Genomic DNA, 26,314 nt, shown 5'->3' on the forward strand with positions numbered 1-26,314 from the left:
CCTCGGGCCCCGCGCACCTTTAAAAAACTAGTTATCAAACTTTAAAATCAGGGGAGCGGCCAAAATGTGATTGGAATTGTTACACCCCGGACGGTATTTCGATGTCTATTTTTGGCTGGTTGAAAACGAAAATAATAAGGGTTTATTCGTCATCTCAAGTTGTAGTAGTCCATTCGATCTTACCGGTGTTTAGTAACACCAAGACCAAGTTAGTGTTGCCATCTGACGCCAAGATAAAAGTGATTCGGTCCGTCCTAGTTCAAATATCCGTTTTTAAATTTTTCCTTTTAAACATCCTAATACTAGGGATGTTACGGAGCATCAAGTAAAAAGAACTGGACATTCGTTTGTTGTGGTAAAACTTGACATCAAAGTAGCCCTGGTCAGTGAGCTGAGAGTCACGACGCGGGGTGGCAAAGCCTGCCGGGGACGGCGCAGCAGACACCGCCGGAGCGACTGGCAATGTGGTCGGGCGCTCCGGGCTTGGCGACGCCGGAACCTCTGGAACCGGTTCGGATTCCGGCTCGGGTTCCGGAGTCGGAACTTTGGGTGGTTCGGGCGCTGGTGTTCGGGAGTCTTCGGGAGTTCTGTACGAGTATATAACGTTATGAAAACTGCTAATAGAATTAGGTGCTTATCCTTTCGTATTACTTTTGACTTGTCACAAAGGTTCCGATATACCGAAACTTTCGGTTGATTTCACACTGTCGGAGTCGGCTTCGGCTTCGGCTTCGGTTCCGATTGATTTCAAGCGAAAGTCATACCGAAACCGAAACTTAATGGCCGCAGTACGCGGCGCGTGCCTGGCTATGAAAACAGGTTTGGACTTGTATGTATGTATTACATACCTGTGCTATAACATTTTCAATCGTACAATAAGGTGTTCATTTTTATTTCCCATGCCTGTTTGATAATGTCGAGACTATACCTACACACCTAGGTAGGTACTGATTTGTATGAAGGTACTTTTTTAATTAACAATAAAAAATACGAAATAATAATACCACTGTTTTATTTTATTACTTGACGCAGGCGAAGGGAGAAAAATTAGGTACTAATTTCTCTCCCTCCGCGGCTTAAACATACATCTCCGGTTCCGGTTTCGGCTTCGGTTTCGGTTTCGGTTCCGATTTCGGTTCCGTTAATGCAAATTTAAAATCTCCGGTTCCGGCTTCGGCTCCGATAAAACCACCTCCGTAACATCCCTAGAACAATGATCAAATGAAAATATGCATGTGTGCGACAGATTAACCAATAAAATAGTAGGCCCTGACAGTTACGACTGTATATCGATGTACTCACTCATACAATAAAAACAGTGCGTGGAGTCCCTCCGGCGGAAGAAGTGAAACTTAAATGCATGAATTTTTCTTTTAACGAGATATTAATATATGTGATAGACAATGGTTTTCTGGCTCTGGGAAAAATATTAAAAAAAATATTTAAGATCGATTTTTATACTAAATCAGTGTAAGAAGATAGATAAATAGGCCAAATCTTATTTATATTAATATATCGTAATTGGTATGTTTTATTTAAAAAAAAATGACTACTATTAAAAAGGTACACTATTTGTGAAACCTCTATGATAAAATGTTGAAACACAAAATTAATAACTCCGAAAAATTCAGCCTAAATCACATACTAAAAATCGCCATCGTCCTGTTTTTTCACACTTTTCCGCCATTTCATCTTAATCCTTAAATAATAAATAGTAAATCATTATATTATTTAATTTATTTAATTGTTCATTAAATAATAATGAATGATGAATAATAATTAAGCAATAAATGTGATTTTGGATAGCTACATATCGAGCCACGGGCCATCAAATATATGATGCATATATACATCACCATGCATTTAAGGGTTAACATAACCTCAAAAACATTTTGTCAAATGACCATCACGTTTTTGCATTTAGTTACGTCCATCTTTTTACTGTTTTAAATATTTTACATTGCTATTTGCTCAAATTATTGAAAAAACAAACAAACTCATTTTGCACTCGATCTAAATATAAAACACACATTCCAACCAACCATTCCACCATTCAAAACGCGCTGAGTGAGCGGCATTCCACGCAAAGTAACAATGACTGAGTGTTACGCGCTGTCAGTTGGATGTCGCATTAGAAGTTTCACTTCAAAAAAATTCGTTATATCCTTTCGATCCGTGCCAACTCTCATGAAACGACCTGTAGTAATCGATACAATTTAGTAGACACTTAGCTAGAACAACACAAGTGACAAAAATAAGTACGTTCTAACATAATTACTCGTATAATTATAACAAAAGTGTTCAGAACAGAGTTACTGGACTACAATAATGCATTATCGAACACAAAAATGTATTTATTAAGCCGACACCTTATTTTTATTGATAGTTCACCGCTGGGCGAGTAACTATAAACATCGCCGTCTCTCTTTTATTTACACGGGAGTGATTATCTTTTGTTCGGTTTGTAGTCGATAGCTCATAGTTTACTAGCTCGCGGTGGGACCAGTGCCTTATAAATATGCTCTATCAAAATGAGATATTTTAGGGAATATCCTACAAAAGAAGTACTGAAATAAAAAAAATCTAACCAGACCAATATAACAGTATCTCAAAGACTTTGAGTTAAGACTCCTTATTCCTTAGAGCGCTCATCAATTTCACGAAACGGCCATCGATAGATGGCGTTGGCGCTCGGTACGCGAGCACCTGCAACTCAACGCGCGTTTCAACGCCGACACAAATAATCTTGATAGTTTTGAATTAAATTGGTAATAACATAATTTTCAATTTTATACGGGGAATTTCCTGTTCATGGTATGGTAGTAGTAAATAAGGTGTATGAATGTAGTAAAAGTATAGTAGTCTACATATACATATATAAATACAGGTTTCCTAATTGATTGATTCAACAACCAACACCGCTGAGCCGAAACTACGAAAGCTAGAAAGTCGAAATTTGTACAGATTGCATTAACAAAATTTCGAAGAGATAAGAATCGATTATGAAAATTTACACCCCTAGTAGAGGGAAAAAGGGGGTGAAAGTTTGTATTGGGATCAATTTGTTTTTTTTTATTAGGAAAATTTTAGTTAGGAACTTGAAATTAGAGAATAGTTTAATAGTGATTTCTGTTTTTTTATTGAATGTATATGCATACTGATTGGTCCCATTTTTATCAGAACCCAGTTCTGATGATGGGATCCTGGAGAAATCCAGGGAACTCCTCAAGTCTGAAAGGCATACATATAGCGATTTTTGTGTTTTTATATGAATAGCATGCATTTACGTACGGAACAATGACATTTGGTGCAGTGGAACTGTTGATGATGGTCAGACCGGAACTCCCTAAATCTAAACGGCACAGTTATAGTGACTTTCATATTTTTATAAGAACAGCATGCACTTACGTCCAGAATAGTGACATTTGGTGCAGTGGAACTGCTCATGATGTTGTGTCACTTTTTAACCATCGCCTCAAATCTCTCAAGGAAGGACGGTTCTCAATTCGTCTGTTTTTTTTTGTTTGTTCCTCGATATCTCCGTCGTTACTGGACCGATTTAAAAAATTTAATAATTAAAGCATTAAAAGCAGTTTTAAAAAATACCTACACATTTCTACATGTGCTCTGCCTACCCTTTTATGGGATACAGGCGTGATTGTATGTATGTATTTGTACATAATCCAACATTCGCAAGTAGCTTTCATCAGAACCCAAAAGGCGGCGGTTTTTTTTCTTAAAAATTATTAAACGTTTTTTTTATGGGATAGGAGGTAAACGAGCAGACAAGTTGCCTGATGGTAAGCGATCACTGCCGGCTATGGACACCCGAAGCACCAGAAGTGTTGGTGCGTTGCCGGCCTTTAAGATGGATGTACGTTCTTTTCTTGAAGGTTTGAAGGTCGCATCGGTCCGGAAATACCGCTGGCAACAATTCATTCCACAGTTTAACTGTGCATGACGTGACCTGTGCAAAACATTGCGTCTTAGAAACATTTGAAAGGGTGGAAATCAAATTATGCACATGTTCGTTCTAAAAGTAGCTGATCAAACATCGTCGGTTTGGAAAGCCTGCGGTTAAATTTTTGCTCCTTCCTTACTATACATATTTTATTTAGAGGGTTTTGAGATTTAGGTAATAAAACAACGCTTCATTAGGTTTAATAGCATTATGTAAAGTATAATGTCAATGTAAGTGCAAGCAGTCTTATGAATAGAATAGCAGTTCTGTTGACCACCTCCTGACTCCATCATGAGATCTTGGACCTCATCTAGTTCGATGGTGCTCGTCGGCCCAAATCTAATGAGCCCAAACATGATGGGGTTATAATGAGGAGAATAGCAGTTCTGTTGACCACCTCCTGACTCCATCATGAGACCTTGGACCTCATCTAGTTCGATGGTGCTCGTCAGCCCAAATCTAATGAGCCCAAACATGATGGGGTTATGATGAGGAGAATAGCAGTTCTGTTGACCACCTCCTGACTCCATCATGAGACCCTGGACCTCATCTAGTTCGATGGTGCTCGTCAGCCCAAATCTAATGAGCCCAAATATGATGGGGTTATGATGAGGAGAATAGCAGTTCTGTTGACCACCTCCTGACTCCATCATGAGACCTTGGACCTCATCTAGTTCGATGGTGCTCGTCAGCCCAAATCTAATGAGCCCAAACATGATGGGGTTATGATGAGGAGAATAGCAGTTCTGTTGACCACCTCCTGACTCCATCATGAGACCCTGGACCTCATCTAGTTCGATGGTGCTCGTCAGCCCAAATCTAATGAGCCCAAACATGATGGGGTTATGATGAGGAGAATAGCAGTTCTGTTGACCACCTCCTGACTCCATCATGAGACCTTGGACCTCATCTAGTTCGATGGTGCTCGTCAGCCCAAATCTAATGAGCCCGAACATGATGGGGTTATGATGAGGAGAATAGCAGTTCTGTTGGCCACCTCCTGACCCCGTCATGAGACCTTGGACCTCATCTAGTTCGGTGGTGCTCGTCAGCCCAAATCTAATGAGCCCAAACATGATGGGGTTATGATGAGGAGAATAGCAGTTCTGTTGACCACCTCCTGACTCCATCATGAGACCCTGGACCTCATCTAGTTCGATGGTGCTCGTCAGCCCAAATCTAATGAGCCCAAACATGATGGGGTTATGATGAGGAGAATAGCAGTTCTGTTGACCACCTCCTGACTCCATCATGAGACCTTGGACCTCATCTAGTTCGATGGTGCTCGTCAGCCCAAATCTAATGAGCCCAAACATGATGGGGTTATGATGAGGAGAATAGCAGTTCTGTTGACCACCTCCTGACTCCATCATGAGACCCTGGACCTCATCTAGTTCGATGGTGCTCGTCAGCCCAAATCTAATGAGCCCAAATATGATGGGGTTATGATGAGGAGAATAGCAGTTTTGTTGACCACCTCCTGACTCCATCATGAGACCTTGGACCTCATCTAGTTCGATGGTGCTCGTCAGCCCAAATCTAATGAGCCCAAACATGATGGGGTTATGATGAGGAGAATAGCAGTTCTGTTGACCACCTCCTGACTCCATCATGAGACCCTGGACCTCATCTAGTTCGATGGTGCTCGTCAGCTCAAATCTAATGAGCCCAAATATGATGGGGTTATGATGAGGAGAATAGCAGTTCTGTTGACCACCTCCTGACTCCATCATGAGACCTTGGACCTCATCTAGATCGATGGTGCTCATCAGCCCAAATCTAATGAGCCCAAACATGGTGGAGTTATGATAAGTAGAATAGCAGTTCTGTTGAACATCTCCTGCCTGACTCCATCATCATGAGAACCAGAACCTCATCCTGGTCCCAAAATATAATAATAATTCAAACTCTCAACAAACTTCACGTATAACTTAAAATCCAAAATCATATGAAAAGCATGTCGAATGCTAAAATTGCATAAGGTGTAAAAAGGATCAAGATTTGTTTAGTCGCAGTTTACGGCACTTCTCGGAACTATCGCGCTGCTTACGAAAGCTAGGTGCGCCGGACGATCAAACGCAGGTCCGTTGTCTTCGAGCGCTCGGCGCAGACTGAGCGGGCTCGCGTTAGCACAGTGTCTTTTATTCGAATTTTAGGTGTTTTAAAAACATATCTATCGACAGAAAGGTATGTCTTATATGTATGATTTTTTTTTTATAGGTCAATAAGAAGTTCTAGTTTAGGATAATATTATTTAAGAGTTACAAAAAATGCAGGAATCGCAGGAAAAATACATAATGTAAACCTCTTTTTATCGAAAAAATGGGGAGGATACGGAAGGTTATTTATCCACCATTTCAAGTAAATCTTAAAATGTCAAAGTATTAGCTAACTCGTACAGGATATAACAAATAGGATTGTGATCATTTATTACCCCAAATAACATTTTTAACAGCACAATCACGATTCTAAACGAGCTATTCCACTACGAAATTTGAAAACGTCTTCCGAAAAAACTGATTTTTCGGAAGTATAAAAAGACATATTTTAAAGTAGTACCAATTGACTTTCTAGCTTAAGATATGTACTTTTAGGAACATTATCATTTTTTTAATAATCATTTATAGTTTCTTTATAATTTTGAATGAAAAAGGTTCTATTTTGCAAAAAACGCTCGTCTTTAGGAATAAGGCCTCTTAATTTATATTGAAGGTACAAGAACTATATATTTTTACATCAAAAAAACTAGTTTCCACTGAGTAGCGTTAAAATCCGTTACTGTCGAGCAGTCTGGTCAGATTATCAGTTTATTTATAAAATCAGAAATAGTTTGTATAATTTAATTAAGGCAAATGGGTTTTATTAAATTATACTAACTATTTTATAATCCGAAAAACACTTTATTTACAAGGATTTCATTAATAAATATTTCAAAAAATCATTGCCAGGGGACTGTTTGTTGAACATCCTTACAGAGAATCACCCACAAACACTTCTAAAAACGCTGAGTTTTAAAACTATTACTGCAATTGGCAGTTTTTCTAAGCAATATTTGTCTTTTAATATTAAGAGCTTGAGAAAATTTCATTTCGTTTTCAAAAACAGACCATACATATTTTATATGTTAGAATATTTAAATATACTCATGTTAGTATTCTGCGTTTGGCGACATGTTTCGAGTCAATTCGCCGAAAATGTCGCCGAACGCGATGTATTGACGTGACTACATCCGTACATTTAAATTTGTCTCACGAAAGTTTAAGTCTATAATTTTTCATGTTGTTAAAATTATCGTAAATTTGAGCTAAAGCTATTTTTAGGCGAAAGTTTTGGCAAATTATATATTAACCTCTAAATCCCAATAATATAAAGTATAAACTCATTCATAATTTAGCGTAATTACAATAAATTAATCAAATTTTAAATAAATTAAGATGCCTTAGTTCCTAGATCAATAAATAGTCTTGAGCTACAAAAGTAGCTCCATAATTACAGTCTGTATCTTAATGTATTTAAATAAATGTATACAAAATCAACCCTTAAGGTGGCTCGCTTTCCATACAAAAAACATCTACCATTTATTTAGTCACCGCACACTACAACTAAATAAAAATATGCGCATACATCTACTATACATTATCCGTCGTCGCGGTAGTGAATGAAATACATTGTTTCATACAGAAATCATGGACAAATCCTTGTGAATTTTTTATTAATTTTACGTAAATGTGCGTGCCAAATTTTGTGTACAGACACAGAGCCGTCATATTTCGCGCATTTTTAGTTGACATTATCATCAGTGACATTTGGCTCTTGACAAGTAATTATTTAAAGATATTGGTTTAGTTAACTCAAGCAGACTCAGAAATAATGACGCATTTTGTCAACAAAGATACATATCGTGTATTTCGACACTGCTAATGTAAATCGAAATGGCGTCTCGGTCAAACGACTGACTATGATGCAGAAGATCGTGGGTTCGAATCCGAAGTTTTTTTTAATCATTTGAACTTTTATGGATTTATTAAGTATTTTTTATTTTTTTAATGGAATATTTGACTATTACTATATTGCTTTCCTATTTTTTATTTTCATACAAAAATACAATACAATCCTTTATTATGCCTTTGTTGATAAAATAAAATATTACACGTCTGGTATAATACATTATACATAGGTCATAGTGTGGGCATAGTATTAGTAAAGTATTGCATTTACTGAGCTGGTTGACCTATGTTATTGTTGTGTCAATGTTTTTCTTCAACAACTAAATGGTTATATACAAGAATATGGGTAGCTTTTGCACATTGTAATTTTTCCTCAGTCACCCGTTGACCACGAACGCTGTAAAGTGTTTGAAACATCGGGATGAATTTTAAACTCATTATACGCGATTTAATCCGTTTTCATAGTTTTTATTTCATGAGTAACTATCGCGGTAACTGAAGACAATATTAACTAAATGGTTACAAATAATAATTATCATCAATATAATCTGGTCCAGGCAGGCAATTATGGTCGCGCGATAAATGATAAAACATCTGGCCGTCCCTATAATCGCACTTACTAATAGTGCGACAGGGACGGCCTGATATTTTATCGTCTATCGCGCGACCATGCTACCCGTGCTGTACTAGCTTTTGCCCGCGGCTTCGCTTGCGTTAGAAAGAGACAAAAGTAGCATATGTCACTCTCCATCCCTTCAACTATCTCCACTTAAAAAACATGTCAATCCGTCGCTCCGTTTGGCCGTGAAAGACGGACAAACAAACAAACACACATTATCTTTGGTGAAACAACGAATTCTTCCACTTCAGATTATAGAGTAACCAGCTTTTCCCATTTATAATAAACTAGCTTTTGACCGCGGCTTCGCTCACGTAAGAAAGAGACAAAAAGTAGCCTATGTCACTCTCCATCCCTTCAACTAAATCCCCTTAAATAATCACGTCAATTCGTCGCTCCGGTTTTGCCGTGAAAGACGGACAAACAGACACACACCCTTTCCCATTTGTAATATTAGTATGGATTTGACATTATTATTTATATTTAATTAATTATATAGTCAGGGACCAAACGACCTCTTTTACAAAAAGTCGTCGACATCTCTTCTAAATACCTAAAACAGGTATGGATGTGTTCCTCGTTATCTCCAGATTACGAATTGACCTGTTTTAGTTTAAGGAGGGGGGACGGGTTGAGAAAAAGGGGGAGAAAGATGGCGGCCGACCATCATAGATATTTATTCACATCTCGAGTCCTATGGCACCAATCTGTGCGTGCAAGGTGTCGTTTGAAAGCTTATTAAACCTACTTTAATTGTTTTTAAATAACTATACTCATAAAAGTAACCGTTTACGAAATATTTGAAAATATGTGTTTTTTTATCGCGCATTAATTGCACAAGTACTAGAAAAAATGCGTCTAACTCAATAAACAATAACTTTACCGCAATTGATGTTATTATAAAATTTTCGCGTCTATTCATGCTCTTTCTAAAAATATAAGTTTCATTGGTATATGATAATATATAACCATGTAATTACGAATTTGGTTTAGCAGGAGTCACTCTGCCCGGTCGCAGAAATGGGCGCTGACCGTAGTAAAGTATTCAATATTTTTGAGGTCCTATTTTACGGATCCATATGCGAGAGGTATCGTTTCAAAGCTAATTAAACCTACTATATTTTTTTATAAATAACTATAATCATAAAGTTAGCTGTTTAGAAAATATTTGAAAATATGTGTTTTATAGACCATGAGTCGCACAAGTACCTACTGGTAAAAAAGGCTTCTTAATCAATAAACAACAACTTTCCGGAATTGATGTTAGTATAAGATTTACGCGGAATTTCGTGTGCTTTCTAATAACATAAGTTTTATTGGTGTATGATATTATATAACCAAGTAATTACAAATATGGTTAAGTAGGGGCCACAGCGCCCGGCCACGTATGGATGCTGACCGTCGCCAAATTTTCTATATTTTTCAGATACTATTTTATTTAACAGGAATCTTTTGAAAGCATATTATGCGTACTAACATTGGTTCTCAATAATTTTAGTTGTAACTGTAGTATAGCTAACAAAATATTTGAAAATATGCATTGGAACCGATGTGAGTAAAACATGCTTCTAGCTCAATGAATTATATTTTTTCCGCAATTGATATAATAACAAAATAAACGGCGAAATGTATGACCTTTTCAAATAATAAGTTTTGTCAGTATTGCATAAAGAATTAATGTTAATTTATCCATCATACTCACTGCGCACCGTCATATACATGGATGACCATTTTCGTTGCCGTTTTCATAATTTTTAAGATTGTATCTTGGTGCATGACCAATAAACAATAACTTTACCGCAAATAATGTTATGATAAGATTTACAGGACATTTCATATGCTTTCTAAAAATATAAGTTTTATTGATGTATGATATTATACAACCAAGTAATTACGAATTTGGTTTAGCAGGTGTCACTGCACCCCCGTGACGTAAATAGGTGCTAACCGTCGCCTAATTTTATGTATTTCTCAGATCCTATTTTAGCGATCAATTTGTGAGAGGTATCATTTGAAAGCATATTATGCGTACTATCGTTACTTTTTAATAATTTTAGTCGTTATTGTAGAAGTTTACAAAATATTTGACAATATGTGTATTTTTACTGTATATGAATAGCATTCGCACTGATACGAGTGAAACATGCTTCTAGCTCAATAAATTATATTTTTCCGCAATTGATATAATAACGAAATGAACCGCAAAATGTATGGCCTTTACAAAAAATGAGTTTTGTTAGATTTGCTTAAACAATTAATGTTATTATCCACCATACCCACTGCGCACGGTCAATCGTCATATAAACGGATGTCCCCCGCCGTTGCCTTAATTTCTTCATCATTTTACAGATTTTATTTTACTGATCAATTAAGTATATAAGTAAATTCGATACGTGATAGATTATATTTATTATGAATATACGATTAGTGAAATAAAATCTGAAAAATCATGAAAAAAGGCAACGACGGTGGACATCCATTTATATGATGGTGCGCAGTAGGTGAGCTGAACAAATTCAAATAAATTGTTTATGCAATACAAACCAAACTTATTTTTTGTGTAAGTCATACATTTTCCGTTTATTTTGTTATTATTTCAATTGCGGAAAACTATAATTTATTGAGCTAGAAGCGTGTCTTATCAATGCCAATGCTATTCATGCACAGTAAAATACACATATTACTAATCAAATATTTTGTAAACTTCTACAGTTTCGACTTGAAATATTAGAAATAAAGATAGTACGCATAATATGCTTTCAAATGATACCTCTCACAAATTTATCAGTAAAATAGGATCTGAGTAACGTAGAAAATTTGGCGACGTCAGTCAGCACCCAATATCGTGACAGGGCGCAGTGACACCTGCTAAACCAAATTCGTAATTACTTGGTCATATATTATCATACACCAATAAAACTTATATTTTTAGAAAGCGCATGAAATTTCGCGTAAATTTTATAATAACATTAATTGCGGTAAAGTTATGGTTTATTAAGTTAGAAGCATTTTTTATCTGTATATGTGCAACTCGTGCTCGAAAAAAAAACTCATGTTTTCAAATATTTTGTAAACAGCTACCTTTATAACTATAGTTATTCAAAAATAATTATAGTAGGTTTAATTTTCTTTCAAATGATACCTCTTACATATGGATCCGTAAAATAAGAACTTAAAAATATTGAATACTTTACTACGGTCAGCGCTCATTTTTATGCGACCAGCGGAGTGACCACTACGAAACAAAATTCGTAATTTAATGGTTATATTATCACTTACCAATAAAACTTATATTTTTAGAAAGCTCATGAATAGTCGCGTAAATTTTATAATAACATCAATTGCGGTAACGTTATTGTTTATTGACTTAGAAGCATTTTTTACCAGTACTTGTGCGATTCATGCTCGATAAAAAACACATATTTTCAAATATTATGTAAACAGCTACTTTTAATACTATAGTTATGTGTAAACAGTTATAGTAGGTTTAATTATCTTTCAAACGATACCTCTCACATATGGATCCGTAAAATAAGACCTCAAAAATATTGAATACTTTACTACGGTCAGCGCCCGTTTATGCGACCTGGAGGATAACCCCTGCCAAACAAAATTCTTAATTATATGGTTATATATTATCATATACCAATGAAACTTATATTTTTAGAAAGAGCATGAATAGACGCGAAAATTTTATAATAACATCAATTGCGTTAAAGTTATTGTTTATTGAGTTAGACGCATTTTTTACTAGTACTTGTGCAATTCATGCGCGATAAAAAAACATATATTTTCAAATATTTCCTAAACGGTTACTTTTATGAGCATAGTTATTGGAAAACAATTAAAGTAGGTTTAATAAGCTTTCAAATGACACATCGCACGAACAGATTGGTGCCATAGGACTCGAGATGTGAATAAATATCTATGATGGTCGGTCGTCATCTTTCCCCCTTTTTCTCGACCCGTCCCCCCCTCCTTAAACTAAAACAGGTCGATTCGTAATCTGGAGAGAACGAGGAACATATCCATACCTGTTTTAGGTATTTAGAAGAGATGTCGACGAAAATCGTGAAGGAGACGACTTGTGGCCAAATTGGCTCTAGACTAATATATGTATAGCCCAATTTCGTCGGGAACAGCGTGTTATGTAATGGCGTCGTTGGTGTACAGTCGTCTGTCACGCCGTGAAGGTGCGTTCGATTCCCAGGATTCTATTAACTTTTTGTATTTTTTTGGATATAAATTTCGTATTTTTTATTGACCGAGCAAGAATGGAGAGCCGAAGGTATCAATTTTATCTTAGAGAACCTATTGATATTTTTATTGTCATTTTGATTTTCTATTTATTAAGTTGAGATATAAAACACAACTTTTAATACCCTCGCTAAATATAATATTTTATCGAAATTACTCCTTAGATAAAAAAAGTCCACTTGAGTTTTTAAAGCATTACGTTACTCAGTTAACTATTGCATTTTCATTTACTAATTTAAGATTTATGAAATACAAGAGAAACAGTGCCAATATTACTGAGATAATTATGAGGTGTTCGCTGCGGCTCTGTGCGCCTGACTCTGTGGTACTGCCGCTGCTGCCACGTTAGGGATTCTAGTGGCTTCCGATACGTCATCGGCGATGTTGGCCAGTGTGTCAAGATCGCTCTCCCTGGATGCTACCAAAACTGCGCGCACTGCCGTAGGTAGGTGATTCTGCCACATTATTCTCAGTGTGGCATCGGGGAAGCTGTCCTTAGCCAGGTTGCGCATCTTGGCCAATAGCTGGGATGGTTTTTGATCGCCCAGGTCCATTTCCCCGAGGACCTTCTCTACTTGCCTGTTTTTGGAATCTTCCAACATCTTCAAGAGCTTCGCCTTAAGCTCCTGATATCGGTTGGTGGCGGGCGGGTTTGTTAGAAAATCCGCCAGCCGCAGTATTACGTCCTTTGGCAGCTTCGACACCACCATGTCGAATTTGGCGTCGTCCCCTATCCGCTGTGGTGAGGTGATATATTGGTGTGGAATAATAAGCAAAAGCGATTTGAATACCCTTGCTCCATCGAAAATAAACAATTAGAAAAAAATAAACAATTAGAAAAAAAAATCATTCGAATCGTAGTTTAGAAACTGTAATGTATTCAGAGAAGGACTAGGTATACTATCGATGAGCGACAATAATAGGCACTTTCTAGCTCAAGGATTTATTCGAGACTGTCTGAAGTGACACCTGTCAATAGGTATTTCTATATCTACCTACATAAGTACATCACACTTCTCCACACTTAATTAATACTACTAACTAATATTTTTAGCATGCGTAATAGGGTTACTTAAAAACTAGGCACTTAATCTACAACAAGGAAACATCGATCGTAAATTAGGACGAGGCATCTGGCAGAATACACAACAATAGGTATAAAGTACACATTGGTAACGGGAACCCGTTCGTCCATACTCATAAGGATAAAAATCATCGCTATGAATGTAGAATATTAATAATGGATCTTATGCTCAGGGAATACGATTCATAATAGATTAATTATTCCCAGACGTAATCTTAACAACAATAACTAAACAATAGAGTTACAAGTGGGCCTCAATCAATCTGTGTAAGAATGTCCTATAATAATTTTTGCTTATTTATTATTTATTATTATTATTTATTACAAGTAGCATTCATTCCGAAAAATTACCTACCAGGTTATGACATAGCGTAATGAAGCGTATTATAGAATAACATATACATTAATATAAAGGAGAATGCTACGCAATGAAACTTACAATTCTATTGCGGGGGTCTATCTATTATACTTAAGTAGCCCCCGTGCTTATTCTTTATATGAAGGTTTATTCAATGTACATTGTCTAATGGGCCGCGACCGGGTCGGTACAAGAGGGGTGGTTGGCTGGTTTGCTTGTTCCTCACCACTCCCGGTATCCCGCCCTGGCGTAGAGAAGCATTCCACGTCCTCCTCTTCCCCTTCCACCGTACTTCGCGCCGGCGAAGCATCGAACCTCGGCGTCGAGACTTCCCTCGTGCTACTGAGCCCCCTGGTACTCGCTCGCGGTGTTGTAGGCTCTGACGCCTTATTAGGGGTTGGATCAATAACCACGGTCTCACTACACCCCTCGCTATTTTGTGGATAGACTATAGAACTCCTCATTCTCCGTTTCAATTGGTCGATATGGCGGTGAATACGATTACCCTGACAATCAGTAATGTTATAATCGGTATCCCCTAAAATCTCTGACACTTTACCCGGTTGCCATTTCTCACCTTTTAGATATTTACGATACCAAACCTCATCACCTATATCCATTTTCCGTTCCGATCCTCCAGCTAAGCGAATTTGACGACGTTGGTTTTTATTTACATTCATCATGAGCATTGCGGGGCTCTCCCCGGTGGTACTATGCGCCGTATTACGATAATAAATTAAATAGGTGTTGATAGCGTTTAGAATGTCAGTTTTTTCTATAACCGCTTTTTTTATAACCTGTTTGATTAATCTAACCCCGTTTTCTGCCGCTCCGTTCGACGCGGGGTGATAAGGGGCGGTAAAAATATGTTCTACCCCGTCTAAGGCAAGAAAATTAGAAAATTCCTTACTTGAAAAAGGCGGCCCGTTATCGCTTATCAATTGTTTAGGTATTCCCCACCTAGCCCATACTTCGGTTAATTTCTCAGTAATCGCAACTGCGGTCGTGCTGGGAACCTGGAACACTTCGATCCATTTAGACATAGCATCCACTAGTATTAAATAAGTTTTACCATGGATGGGGCCTAAGAAATCCACATGTACCCTTGTCCACGGTCTTGTTGGCCACGGCCAGCCACGCGGCACGTGCCGCGGCGGCGCGCTGGCCACCGCGGCGCATGGCGCGCACCCGCGGCACGCCGCCTCCACCGCCTCGTCGAGGCCCGGCCACCACACATAACTGCGCCCCAGCGCCTTGGTCTTAACTATACCCATGTGAGGTTCATGTAGAATTTTTAAAACTTTATCGCGACATTTCTCCGGTATCACTACTCGGTGCCCCCACATGACACAACCTAGCTCGTCATATAATTCTAACTTTCTGTTAAAGCATGGCTTCAACGTATCAAAATCACATTTATCCGGCCAACCCTCGCGAATAAAAGTTAATACTCTGGCTAAAACAGGATCGCGCATAGTGTGATACTTTATTTTACTATAATCTAATAACAACGCGTCTTGTGCGAAATGCAGGTAAGTCTGCTCCGGAATATTATCTCCTAAATTATTCCGTGTCTCGTTGCAATTAGGTAACCTAGACAACCCGTCCGCACAGTTATCTTTCGTATTCACATACTCGATTTCGTAATCATAAGCCGATAATATTATTGCCCACCGCTGCATCCTGCTAGCTGTCATTGTTGGTATACCTGTATGTGGACCGAATATCGATACTAGTGGTTTATGATCTGTGCGCAATGTGAAATGCCGCCCATACAGGTACTGGTGAAATTTTTTTACACAAAAAATTATACCTAAAGCTTCACGATGTATTTGCGAATAATTCGCTTCCGCGTTGTTTAACGTGCGTGATGCGTACGCGACGGGGCGCTCCCCGTCCGGGCCAATCTGGGTCAAAATCGCCCCTACCCCCCGCGGTGACGCGTCACAGGTCGCTATTAACGGTTTACTAGGATCATAATGCCTTAACACTGTAGCGCTCGACAACAACCGTTTTATTTGTATGAAAGATTCCTCGCACTCCTCACTCCAGTGCCACTCCGCCTCCTTTTTCAACAGTTTATATAAAGGAGACAATATTAAACTGAGGTTTTTAATAAACCTACCAAAAAAATTTACCGTCCCTAAAAACGACCTTAATTCCGATACGTTACGAGGTTGCGACATTTGTAGGATTGCCTTTATCTTTGTCATGTCTGGTTTGATACCCTCCCTAGAAACGACATAGCCTAAGTACGATACTTCCTTAGCTAAGAAAACGCACTTATTTTTCCTTAATTTTAATCCGTTAGTAAGTAAACGTTGGAGAACCGCTTCTAAGGCTTGCAAATGCTCTGACTCCGTTTTCCCTCCGATAATAACATCATCTAAAAATATCTGTACATTAGGTATGTTACCCAATAAATTCATCATAATACGCTGAAATATACCTACACTAGACGATAAGCCGTACACCAGTCTATTATACTGAAACAATCCCCAGTGGGTATTTATAACTGTGTAACGTTTAGACTCGTCCAATTCAATTTGGTTGTACGCTTGAGAAAGATCAATTTTACTGAAGTACATATTGCCATTTAAGTTTACTAGAACATCTTCTATTTTAGGGAGGGGATACCGATCGACCAATAAATACGGGTTTAAGGTACTTTTATAGTCTGCACAAATTCTAAGGGAACCGTCCGGCTTATTGATAGGTACCAGTGGTGATGCCCAGTCCGAGCAGTCGACGGGCTCGATGACGCCGGCGCGCAGCATGGCGTCCAGCTCGGCGTCCACGCGCTCGCGCAGCGCGTAGGGCATGGGGCGGGCGCGGTGGAACACCGGCGCGGCGCCCTCCCGCACCCTCAACGTCGCCTTGCCGCCCTTGTACCGGCCCAGTCCGTCGCCGAATAACGCCTCATATCTGCCGAGCAAATTTACAATGTTCCGTTTACCTGGTCCACTAGCCTTATCTATTACGTAATTACACTTTAATAACTCCGGTATTTTTATATTTAGTTCCACCAACCATTGCCTTCCCAATAAAGAAGTTGAGCCACCTTCAAATATAAACAACTCTAATTGCTTAGTACATTCATTGAAAGTTACCATGGGTTTAATTATACCTAAAGGTCTAATAGAAGGCCCTGTGTAGTAATTAAACCCCGTTTTAGTGGGTTCTATATTCATGTGTGAAAAATATTTATCATATGTGGTCTTACTAATGCAGGCATGTGGCGCGCCCGTGTCCACCTCCATATTTATAACTGTATGGTCTATATGTATGGGTAAACTCACCGCCGGATAGTTATTTAACCACAGGTGATTAAATTCGTGCTCGAGGTCTCCGCCGTGATCCTCACTCGGTTCGTGATCGGCCTCTCCAAAATGCATGGCACTCCGCGTCGCGCCGCCGCCGCTGCCCCTCCGCGCCGGGCCGGCGCGCGGGCTCCGCCGCGGCCCGCGGGCCCCGCGCCGCGCCCAGTCTGGGCACACTCGCCGCAAGTGGCCTGTACGCTGACACTTGCTGCACACATATTCTCGGAACTTGCAGTTAGCGTAATTATGATTGCGCGCGCCACAGGCTTCACAGTTCCTCTCCTGGCGGCCATTATAATTTACGTTTAATTTCCGTTGTTGCGTAACTACAGGCGCCCGCGATTGCCCTCCGCTGAATGCCCCCGATCGGGCCCGACTCGCGAACATAACGGCCTGCACTTCTCCCGTCCCGCTCGAACTCGTTACCTTTGTTTGCTCCACTATCGCCGCGTCCCTCTCTGCCGCCTCCAATGATGTAGCCAGTTTGACTGCATCTGCAAACGTTATATTATCGTCCTCTGCAAAAAGGCGTTGCCTAATCAAGTCGCTGATTAAGCCACAAACGAATTGATCCCTTAAGTTACCATTTAACTCCGAACCAAAGTCACAATGCTTCGACAGCCGTTTCAACTCCGCCACATACGTGGATACGTTTTCACCGCCATTTTGTCTCCTTTGTCGAAACCGGTACCTTTCTGCTAAAACCGACGGTTTTGGCTGTAAATGATGGGACATTAATTCCTTTATTTTGTCTAAGGTTAAATCCGCCGGCTTTTTAGGACTTGCCAAGTTTTCTAGCAACTCATACGCCTCATCCCCCATCGCTGCTATTAACACCGGCACCTTCAATTCGTCCGCCACTTTATTCACCTTATAGTACATTTCCACACGGTCCATGTACGACGACCACGCGCCGTTGCTGACATTAAATTCGTGTAACTTGCCGATAGACATGTTGATTTTTCTACTGCACGCGCGAAATTATCACTACCTGTCGCCACTGTAATGTATTCAGAGAAGGACTAGGTATACTATCGGTGAGCGACAATAATAGGCACTTTCTAGCTCAAGGATTTATTCGAGACTGTCTGAAGTGACACCTGTCAATAGGTATTTCTATATCTACCTACATAAGTACATCACAGAAACTAAAATTTATCTATACTTTTTTGGAATTTTTAAAAATATCAGATTAGGATAATTATGTTAGAAATTCTGAGTTCGACGAACCCAAAAATTATTACCATGTAAGAGAATAGGTTTTTAATCTTTTTTGTGGAAAACGCTCAGTAACTACTGTACGAGTACATATACATTTATGTATAATAATAAAACAAAAAATAGTGTCTCATAGTGTAAATTGTTGTGTTCCTGCCGGTGAGTAAGGCTGCCAGAGCTCAACGAGGGTGTGGGGTGCTGACGACGGGAGGACTTACGGAACTAATTTGTTCCGTCTATTGTCCTTTGAGTCGTCGGCAACCCAAACCCTCCTTTGAACTTGTACACTCCTTTTTGCTGTGCACACGCAGCAAACTACACTCCCTACACTCCCCGTACAAGTTTCTAATGGGGCGGCAACGCGCATGCGACACTCTTTGAGTTGCAGGCGTCCATAGGTTACGGTGACCGCTTTCCATTAGGCGGACCGTATGCTTATTTGCCACCGACGTAGTATTAAAAAAAAAAAAGAGAAAATGTCCTGGATTCGAACCCAGTACTTCCATGCAAATCATGCGATGGCACGTATTTACCGCAAGGCTATTTAAACAAGCTGTCGCCGCGTGAAATTATCGACTAGAAGGAATACAAAAACACTGTTTGTATGTGTGAGTGGTACTTAGAAATAGTGTAAAATAGTAAATTTATCTACATTAAGGTGGCTCGCTTAGGTTACCCGAAGCTCAGGCTGCGTTAGATGGCGTTAATCTGCAAATTACCAGTCTTATTTTTTTTGTGGAGTCGTACAGACATTTATATACTTTCAATTATGCTTCGCGAACATTTAATATTAAAATTGACGTATTACAACAAACATTCAACTTTTCATTGTAACGTTAATCCCCTTAATGTAGATAAATTTACTATTTTACACTATTTTTAAGTACCACTCACACATACAAACAGTGTTTTTGTATTCCTTCTAGTCGATAATTTCACGCGGCGACAGCTTGTTTAAATAGCCTTGCGGTAAATACGTGCATCGCATGATTTGCATGGAAGTACTGGGTTCGAATCCAGGACTTTTTCTCTCTTTTTTTTTTTTTTAATACTACGTCGGTGGCAAACAAGCATACGGTCCGCCTGATGGAAAGCGGTCACCGTAACCTATGGACGCCTGCAACTCAAAGAGTGTCGCATGCGCGTTGCCGCCCCATTAGAAGCTTGTACACTCCCCTTTGCTGCGTGTGCACAGCAAAAAGGAGTGTACAAGTTCAAAGGAGGGTTTGGGTTGCCGACGACTCAAAGAACAATAGACGGAACAAATTAGTTCCGTAAGTCCTCCCGTCATCAGCACCCCACACCCTCGTTGAGCTCTGGCAGCCTTACTCACCGGCAGGAACACAACACTATGAGACACTATTTTTTGTTTTATTATTATACATAAATGTATATGTACTCGTACAGTAGTTACTGAGCGTTTTCCACAAAAAAGATTAAAAACCTATTCTCTTACATGGTAATAATTTTTGGGTTCGTCGAACTCAGAATTTCTAAGATAATTATCCTAATCTGATATTTTTAAAAATTCCAAAAAAGTATAGATAAATTTTAGTTTCTAAACTACGATTCGAATGATTTTTTTTTCTAATTGTTTATTTTCGATGGAGCAAGGGTATTCAAAATCGCTTTTGAAATCTTAAATTAGTAAATGAAAATGCAATAGTTAACTGAGTAACGTAATGCTTTAAAAACTCAAGTGGACTTTTTTTATCTAAGGAGTAATTTCGATAAAATAATTATTTAAATATAAATAATAATGTCAAATCCATACTAATATTACAAATGGGAAAGGGTGTGTGTCTGTTTGTTTGTCCGTCTTTCACGGCCAAACGGAGCGACGGATTGACATGTTTTTAAGTGGAGATAGTTGAAGGGATGGAGAGTGACATATGCTACTTTTGTCTCTTTCTAACACAAGCGAAGCCGCGGGCAAAAGCTAGTACAGCACGGGTAGCATGGTCGCGCGATAGACGATAAAATATCAGGCCGTCCCTGTCGCACTATTAGTAAGTGCGATTATAGGGACGGCCAGATGTTTTATCATTTATCGCGCGACCATAATTGCCTGCCTGGACCAGATTATATTGATGATAATTATTATTTGTAACCATTTAGTTAATATTGTCTTCAGTTACCGCGATAGTTACTCATGAAATAAAAACTATGAAAACTGATTAAATCGCGTATAATGAGTTTAAAATTCATCCCGATGTTTCAAACACTTTACAGCGTTCGTGGTCAACGGGTGACTGAGGAAAAATTACAATGTGCAAAAGCTACCCATATTCTTGTATATAACCATTTAGTTGTTGAAGAAAAATATTCACACAACAATAACATAGGTCAACCAGCTCAGTAAATGCAATACTTTACTAATACTATGCCCACACTATGACCTATGTATAATGTATTATACCAGACGTGTAATATTTTATTTTATCAACAAAGGCATAATAAAGGATTGTATTGTATTTTTTTATGAAAATAAAAAATAGGAAAGCAATATAGTAATATGTAGTCAAATATTCCATTAAAAAAATAAAAAATACTTAATAAATCCATAAAAGTTCAAATGATTAAAAAAAACTTCGGACTCGAACCCACGATCTTTTGCATCATAGTCGGTCGTTTGACCGAGACGCTATTTCGATTTACATTAGCAGTGTCGAAAATTCCAAATACATTTATGAGTACACGAATAAAAATAATAAATGCAGGTTACTACTATATAAAATATAAAAATAAACTACTAAATTGGAATAGAACATGAAACTTCACCATTATGCAAAACCAAAATTTAGTACATATCTAAATAATTCGTAGCATATGAATATCGTCACTACTTTGAAAAAATCTCGTATCTCACGCTGTTCCTCAAAGTTAAAACGCAGTAACTCTAAATGCATTCTATACATACTACAATTTTCTTTTCATTGACAGACGAAGATACAAGTTTTTTTTAAAGTAGTGACGATATAACGTGTTTGGGTACAGTCAACCAATTGGAACTCTAGGCCACTCTACAACCATGTCAAAATGACAAGAAGAGATTTCTTACAACCTGATTTATAGCGTCACTATGACATAGTTCTACAGTGGCCTAGGGTTCCAATTGGTTGACTGTACTATGTTTGTGTTAAATAAATCATATTGACGGAGATTCATTGATTATATTAACCTTTAAAAAATATATATGACCTCAATTTTGCCCTGTCACAATGGACGCGTATTTTTAACCCCCAACGCAAAAACGACGGGATGTTATAAGTTTGACGTGTCTGTCTCTGTGTGTGTCTGTCTGTCTGTGGCATCGTAGCTCCCGAACGGATGAACCGATTTAGATTTAGTTTGCTCTGTTTGAAAGCTGAGTTGATCGGGAGTGTTCTTAGCCATGTTTCATGAAAATCGGTCCACTATGTCGCGGTCGGGGGTTTTTAAAAATTTTAATATTGCGGTTAGGTTATTATTTAGTTATAAAATCAATGGATCTTTGGTGTATGACTGTATATTAATCTGAAAGGTATTAGTAAAAACCGCATGCACACAACAAAAGGTTATATGAACATGAATATATGTGGATTATAATAACACGTACCCGTTGGTCGTTTCCACGTACACGCGGTCTGTAGCCCCATGGATCACCTGAAATTATAATTTATGTGTAAGCATTTTTATAGGAAATTAGAGGTCTTCTTCCTCCTACCCTTATACCACGTTATGTGGGGTCGGTACAACACGTCTTCCTCTTCCATTCTCCTCTATCTTTAGTCATCTCAACACACATCTTTCTTTCTCATATCCTCTTTCACACAATCTATCCAGCGTTGTTTGGGTTTACCCCTCCCTCTCCATCCATCAACCTTCATCTCCAACATTCTTTTGCCTACAGGTCATCAGTTTATTATACCATAACGACAGTGTGGGTCTAGTATGACAATACATACGAGCTATTTCTTATCAAAGTTTTTGGGTACAAACGACACTTTGGGTACGGTAATTTCGTATGTGTGATAACTGAGCATTTCTTTTTTTTTCGCCACTTATGAAATGTGATATTCTGAAAAAAATTATGCTATTTCTACTCAGAATCACTAGCTTTTTCAATCCTAGTAGTAAAAAAAATTGTCCCATACGATTTTTTCTTATTTTGTTACCATTTTCCGTACATGTTGTGTGGGGTAACAAAAGAGGAAAGTAAAAAAAAAGTATGGAAATTCTGGGACACTTTTTGTCTCCCAGTGAGATTGAAAGTACTCGTGATTCTGAGTACAATTGACCTAAAATTCCCTAAAAATATCAAAATAAAAAAATGCCAAAAAATAAAGAAATGCTCAACTCCGAGTATCATTTATGACAATCAACTAAGAAATGGCACTAGATACTTAATGATACAACTACTGAAAATGGAACCATTAATAATAACAGCTAATAATCAATCACATCTACTAACCCCCTTATTCATAAACGTACACTAAAGTTATCAAGCGGAGTTCGTTTGTCCCTTTCCGACGTATTGGTGTGATAGAAAGGGACAAACGAACTTTATCGGCTTGATAACTTTAGTGTACGTTTATGAATAAGGGGTAAGTCTTTAGTGTTCTTTACATATCCCGCACCATTTTTGGTCTTCTCTGTTTGGCCTAAAGGTTGACTGGTAGAGAATGCCATGTAGCATTAAGTCCGCCTTTTGTAACTGTATATTTTTACTGTGCAATAAAGTTTAAATAAATAAATAATATCTACATAATATGTTATTTATAACACAGCAAAAGGGAGTGGACAAGTTTCTAATGGGTTGGCAACGCGCATGTCCTTGAGTTGCAGGCGTCCATAGGTTACGGTGACCGCTTTCCATCAGGGGGACCGTATACTTTGTTTGCCACCGACGTAGCATAAAAAAAATTACAATTTTCCAAATTACAGGCACAAAACAAATTTGACCATAAGGCCTGATTTAGGGCCCATTTAGACGGTACGAGAACTCGCATACGAGTTTTCTTACATTTCGGTGTTTGATGGCTGTGCAAAATTGTATGTAACCTCAACAGCCCGCAATGTAACTAAAATCGCATGCGAGTTCGCACGCCGTCTAAATCAGGCCTTAGACGGCGTGCGAACTCGCATGCGATTTTAGTGACATTGCGGGCTGTTGAGGTTACATACAATTTTGCACAGCCATCAAATACTGCAATAAACTCGTATGCGAGTTCTCGTACTGTCTGAATGGACCCTAATAAACTTTACCAGTCAATTTAAAAACATAGTGGTCCTTTGAATACATACACTGGCTTATTGCACTCTTCGAGTCAACCAAGTCATATAGGAAGTTTCACAGTAGCGTATAGAAAAGCAGTGATATTAGTAAGTATAACTATTCCGTCAAATGGGGATGTAGGTAACTGGCACTTCACTCTATCCATTGGAGCAACTGAAAAAATATTGACAAGATGCATTGGGGAAATTTACAACTCATTTTGAAAATAACTAGTCTCTGCTAAACCAGAAGCTCTTCATAGCACTACTTAGGAAAACTAAGGGAGCAGTTGTTTTTTATATCGTCACTACTTTTAAAAAAACTTGTATCTTCGTCTGTCAATGAAAAGAAAATTGTAGTAAGTATGTATGGAATGCATATAGACTTACTGCGTTTTAACTTTGAGTTTTTTAACTTAGGCGAGAGGCTGGCAACCTGTCACTGCAATGTCACAGTTTCGGTTTCTTTCAACCCCTTATTTGCCAAGAGTGGCACTGAAACGAGTAGTTTCATGTGCTCTGCCTACCCCTTCATGGGACACAGGCGTGATTATATGTATGTATGTAACTTTGAGGAGCAGCGTGAGATACGAGATTTTTTCAAAGTAGTGACGATATGATAATGTAATACTGTTTTACGCGGTAAAAACATTGTAAATCCTCCACTTTGGTCGCATGCGTTTCTGTATATAACAGTATTTTAAGCTAATACAACGCCTATTAAAACAAGGACACACAGGGAAAATCATCACTCATCAGCTGTGGTGAATCGACTGGATGTTAGTACTTACGTCAGAGATGGTGGAAGGCGGTTTGCGAGCGGCGAACCGTCCAACCGCCGCTGTTGGGATCACCGGAGTGTTGCGACCAGACTTACTGTGGACAACATGGGACTTTTGAATTATCCGCACAGTAAAAATAGGCTGGAATGTATTTTACAGGCAATTACAAGTAAAAACAAACAAGTTGCTCAAGAATAAGACCCATAGTTAAAAATCCCGTTAAGGTGCGACCACACCGCTGCTTAAAAAACGGTGACGGTTGAAATCGCAGTGACGCATCGTATCCGTACCGTTTTTACCGCATGCTCCCCACACCGCTGCTCAAAATACGCAGACGGTACAATTACAGGTAAAAACAAACAAGTTGCTCAAGAATAAGACCCATAGTTAAAAATCCCGTTAAGGTGCGACCACACCGCTGCTTAAAAAACGGTGACGGTTCGAAATCGCAGTGACGCATCGTATCCGTACCGTTTTTACCGCATGCTCCCCACACCGCTGCTCAAAATACGCAGACGGTACGGAAATGCAGTGACCTTCGTAGGGGACACGTCGTGCGTTTCCGTACCGTCGCCGTTTTTGAGCAGCGGTCTGTGGAGTATGCGGTAAAAACGGTACGGATACGATGCGTCACTGCGATTCCGTACCGTCACCGTTTTTAAAGCAGCGGTGTGGTCGCACCTTATGGGCACAGTGCTTTTTTTAACGGAAACCATTCTTGTATGGCAACGCTAGCTCGTACTAGCCGAGAGCTGATCGGCCGTTTTCGCGCGCTCTCGGTGCGAGTCAGTCGGTTCTAGTTCGGTTGCGGTCGGATCATACGGATTGCTTTGCTGTCATTGTCACTCCTCGGCTCTTCGCTCCTTTCGCTCCCATTCTGTTGCGCGTGTGTGAGTGTACTAAATGTACTAGAGAGCAGAATCATTTGGGAGTAGTTCAGTCTAGTACAGTGAAGGGAATGATGTCTTTTGTACTATTAGTACATTTACTACACAAGCCTACTTACTTAATAAATACCGAATTACCGAATAAACAAAGTAAATAAATCGTAATTCATCGGATAATGACATCCTATTTCAGGATTCTAAGGAACCACCAAAGGGATTTAAAAATGCGTTAAAATATAAGTACTTACAATAATCAATTAATTATGTAAAAAAGTGAAATAACGTAGCTTAACATACAAAAACCAAAATTTTGTTATGCACTTTATAGGAACATTAAGAGCCTTAGTACTCATTACTAACAATACTAACCAATCATTGAAAAGTTTTAAACTCTAAGCCAGGATTTAAAATATGGCGGAACCGAATATTCGACCGAATGTTCGGTTCGGTAACAGCTGAACCGAATGTTCGGCCGAATATTCGTATTCGGCAAAGTCCGTATTCGGCCCATCTCTAATATTTATGCTGCCTTCTTTTTGTGCAAAGTTATTGCCAGTGACTGCACTATGTAACATATTATCGAAAGTAGATAATATGTTACATAGTGCAGTAGCCTTACCATGAC

The 26,314-nt window shown here is 38.7% G+C and overlaps 1 protein-coding gene across 1 annotated transcript; it reads right to left on the minus strand.

Moving 5' to 3' along the window:
- Positions 1 to 259: 259 nt before the first annotated feature.
- LOC125240516 (alpha-tubulin N-acetyltransferase 1-like) lies at positions 260 to 25,797 on the minus strand. The gene is made up of 4 exons (XM_048148408.1): positions 25,484 to 25,797; positions 24,812 to 24,896; positions 22,363 to 22,409; positions 260 to 587 (listed from the first exon to the last, which is right to left on the minus strand). Exons 1-4 carry the CDS (start codon positions 25,516 to 25,518, stop codon positions 260 to 262), a joined length of 495 nt encoding a protein of 164 aa, XP_048004365.1. The 5' UTR covers positions 25,519 to 25,797.
- Between the last annotated feature and the right edge of the window lie 517 nt (positions 25,798 to 26,314).

The sequence above is a fragment of the Leguminivora glycinivorella genome, chromosome Z, assembly GCF_023078275.1.
Source record: "Leguminivora glycinivorella isolate SPB_JAAS2020 chromosome Z, LegGlyc_1.1, whole genome shotgun sequence".
Classification (NCBI taxonomy): Eukaryota; Metazoa; Arthropoda; class Insecta; order Lepidoptera; family Tortricidae; genus Leguminivora; species Leguminivora glycinivorella.

Excerpts from the sequence above, each read along its gene's own strand:
- LOC125240516 (XM_048148408.1), bottom strand. The coding sequence starts at position 25,518 with ATGGTTTCCGTTAAAAAAAGCACTGTGCCCATAAG. Across the intron at positions 24,897-25,483 it reads AAAAGCACTGTGCCCATAAG|TAAGTCTGGTCGCAACACTC; the intron begins GTGCGACCACAC and ends TGTTGTCCACAG. Across the intron at positions 588-22,362 it reads TACGTGGAAACGACCAACGG|AACTCCCGAAGACTCCCGAA; the intron begins GTACGTGTTATT and ends ATACTCGTACAG.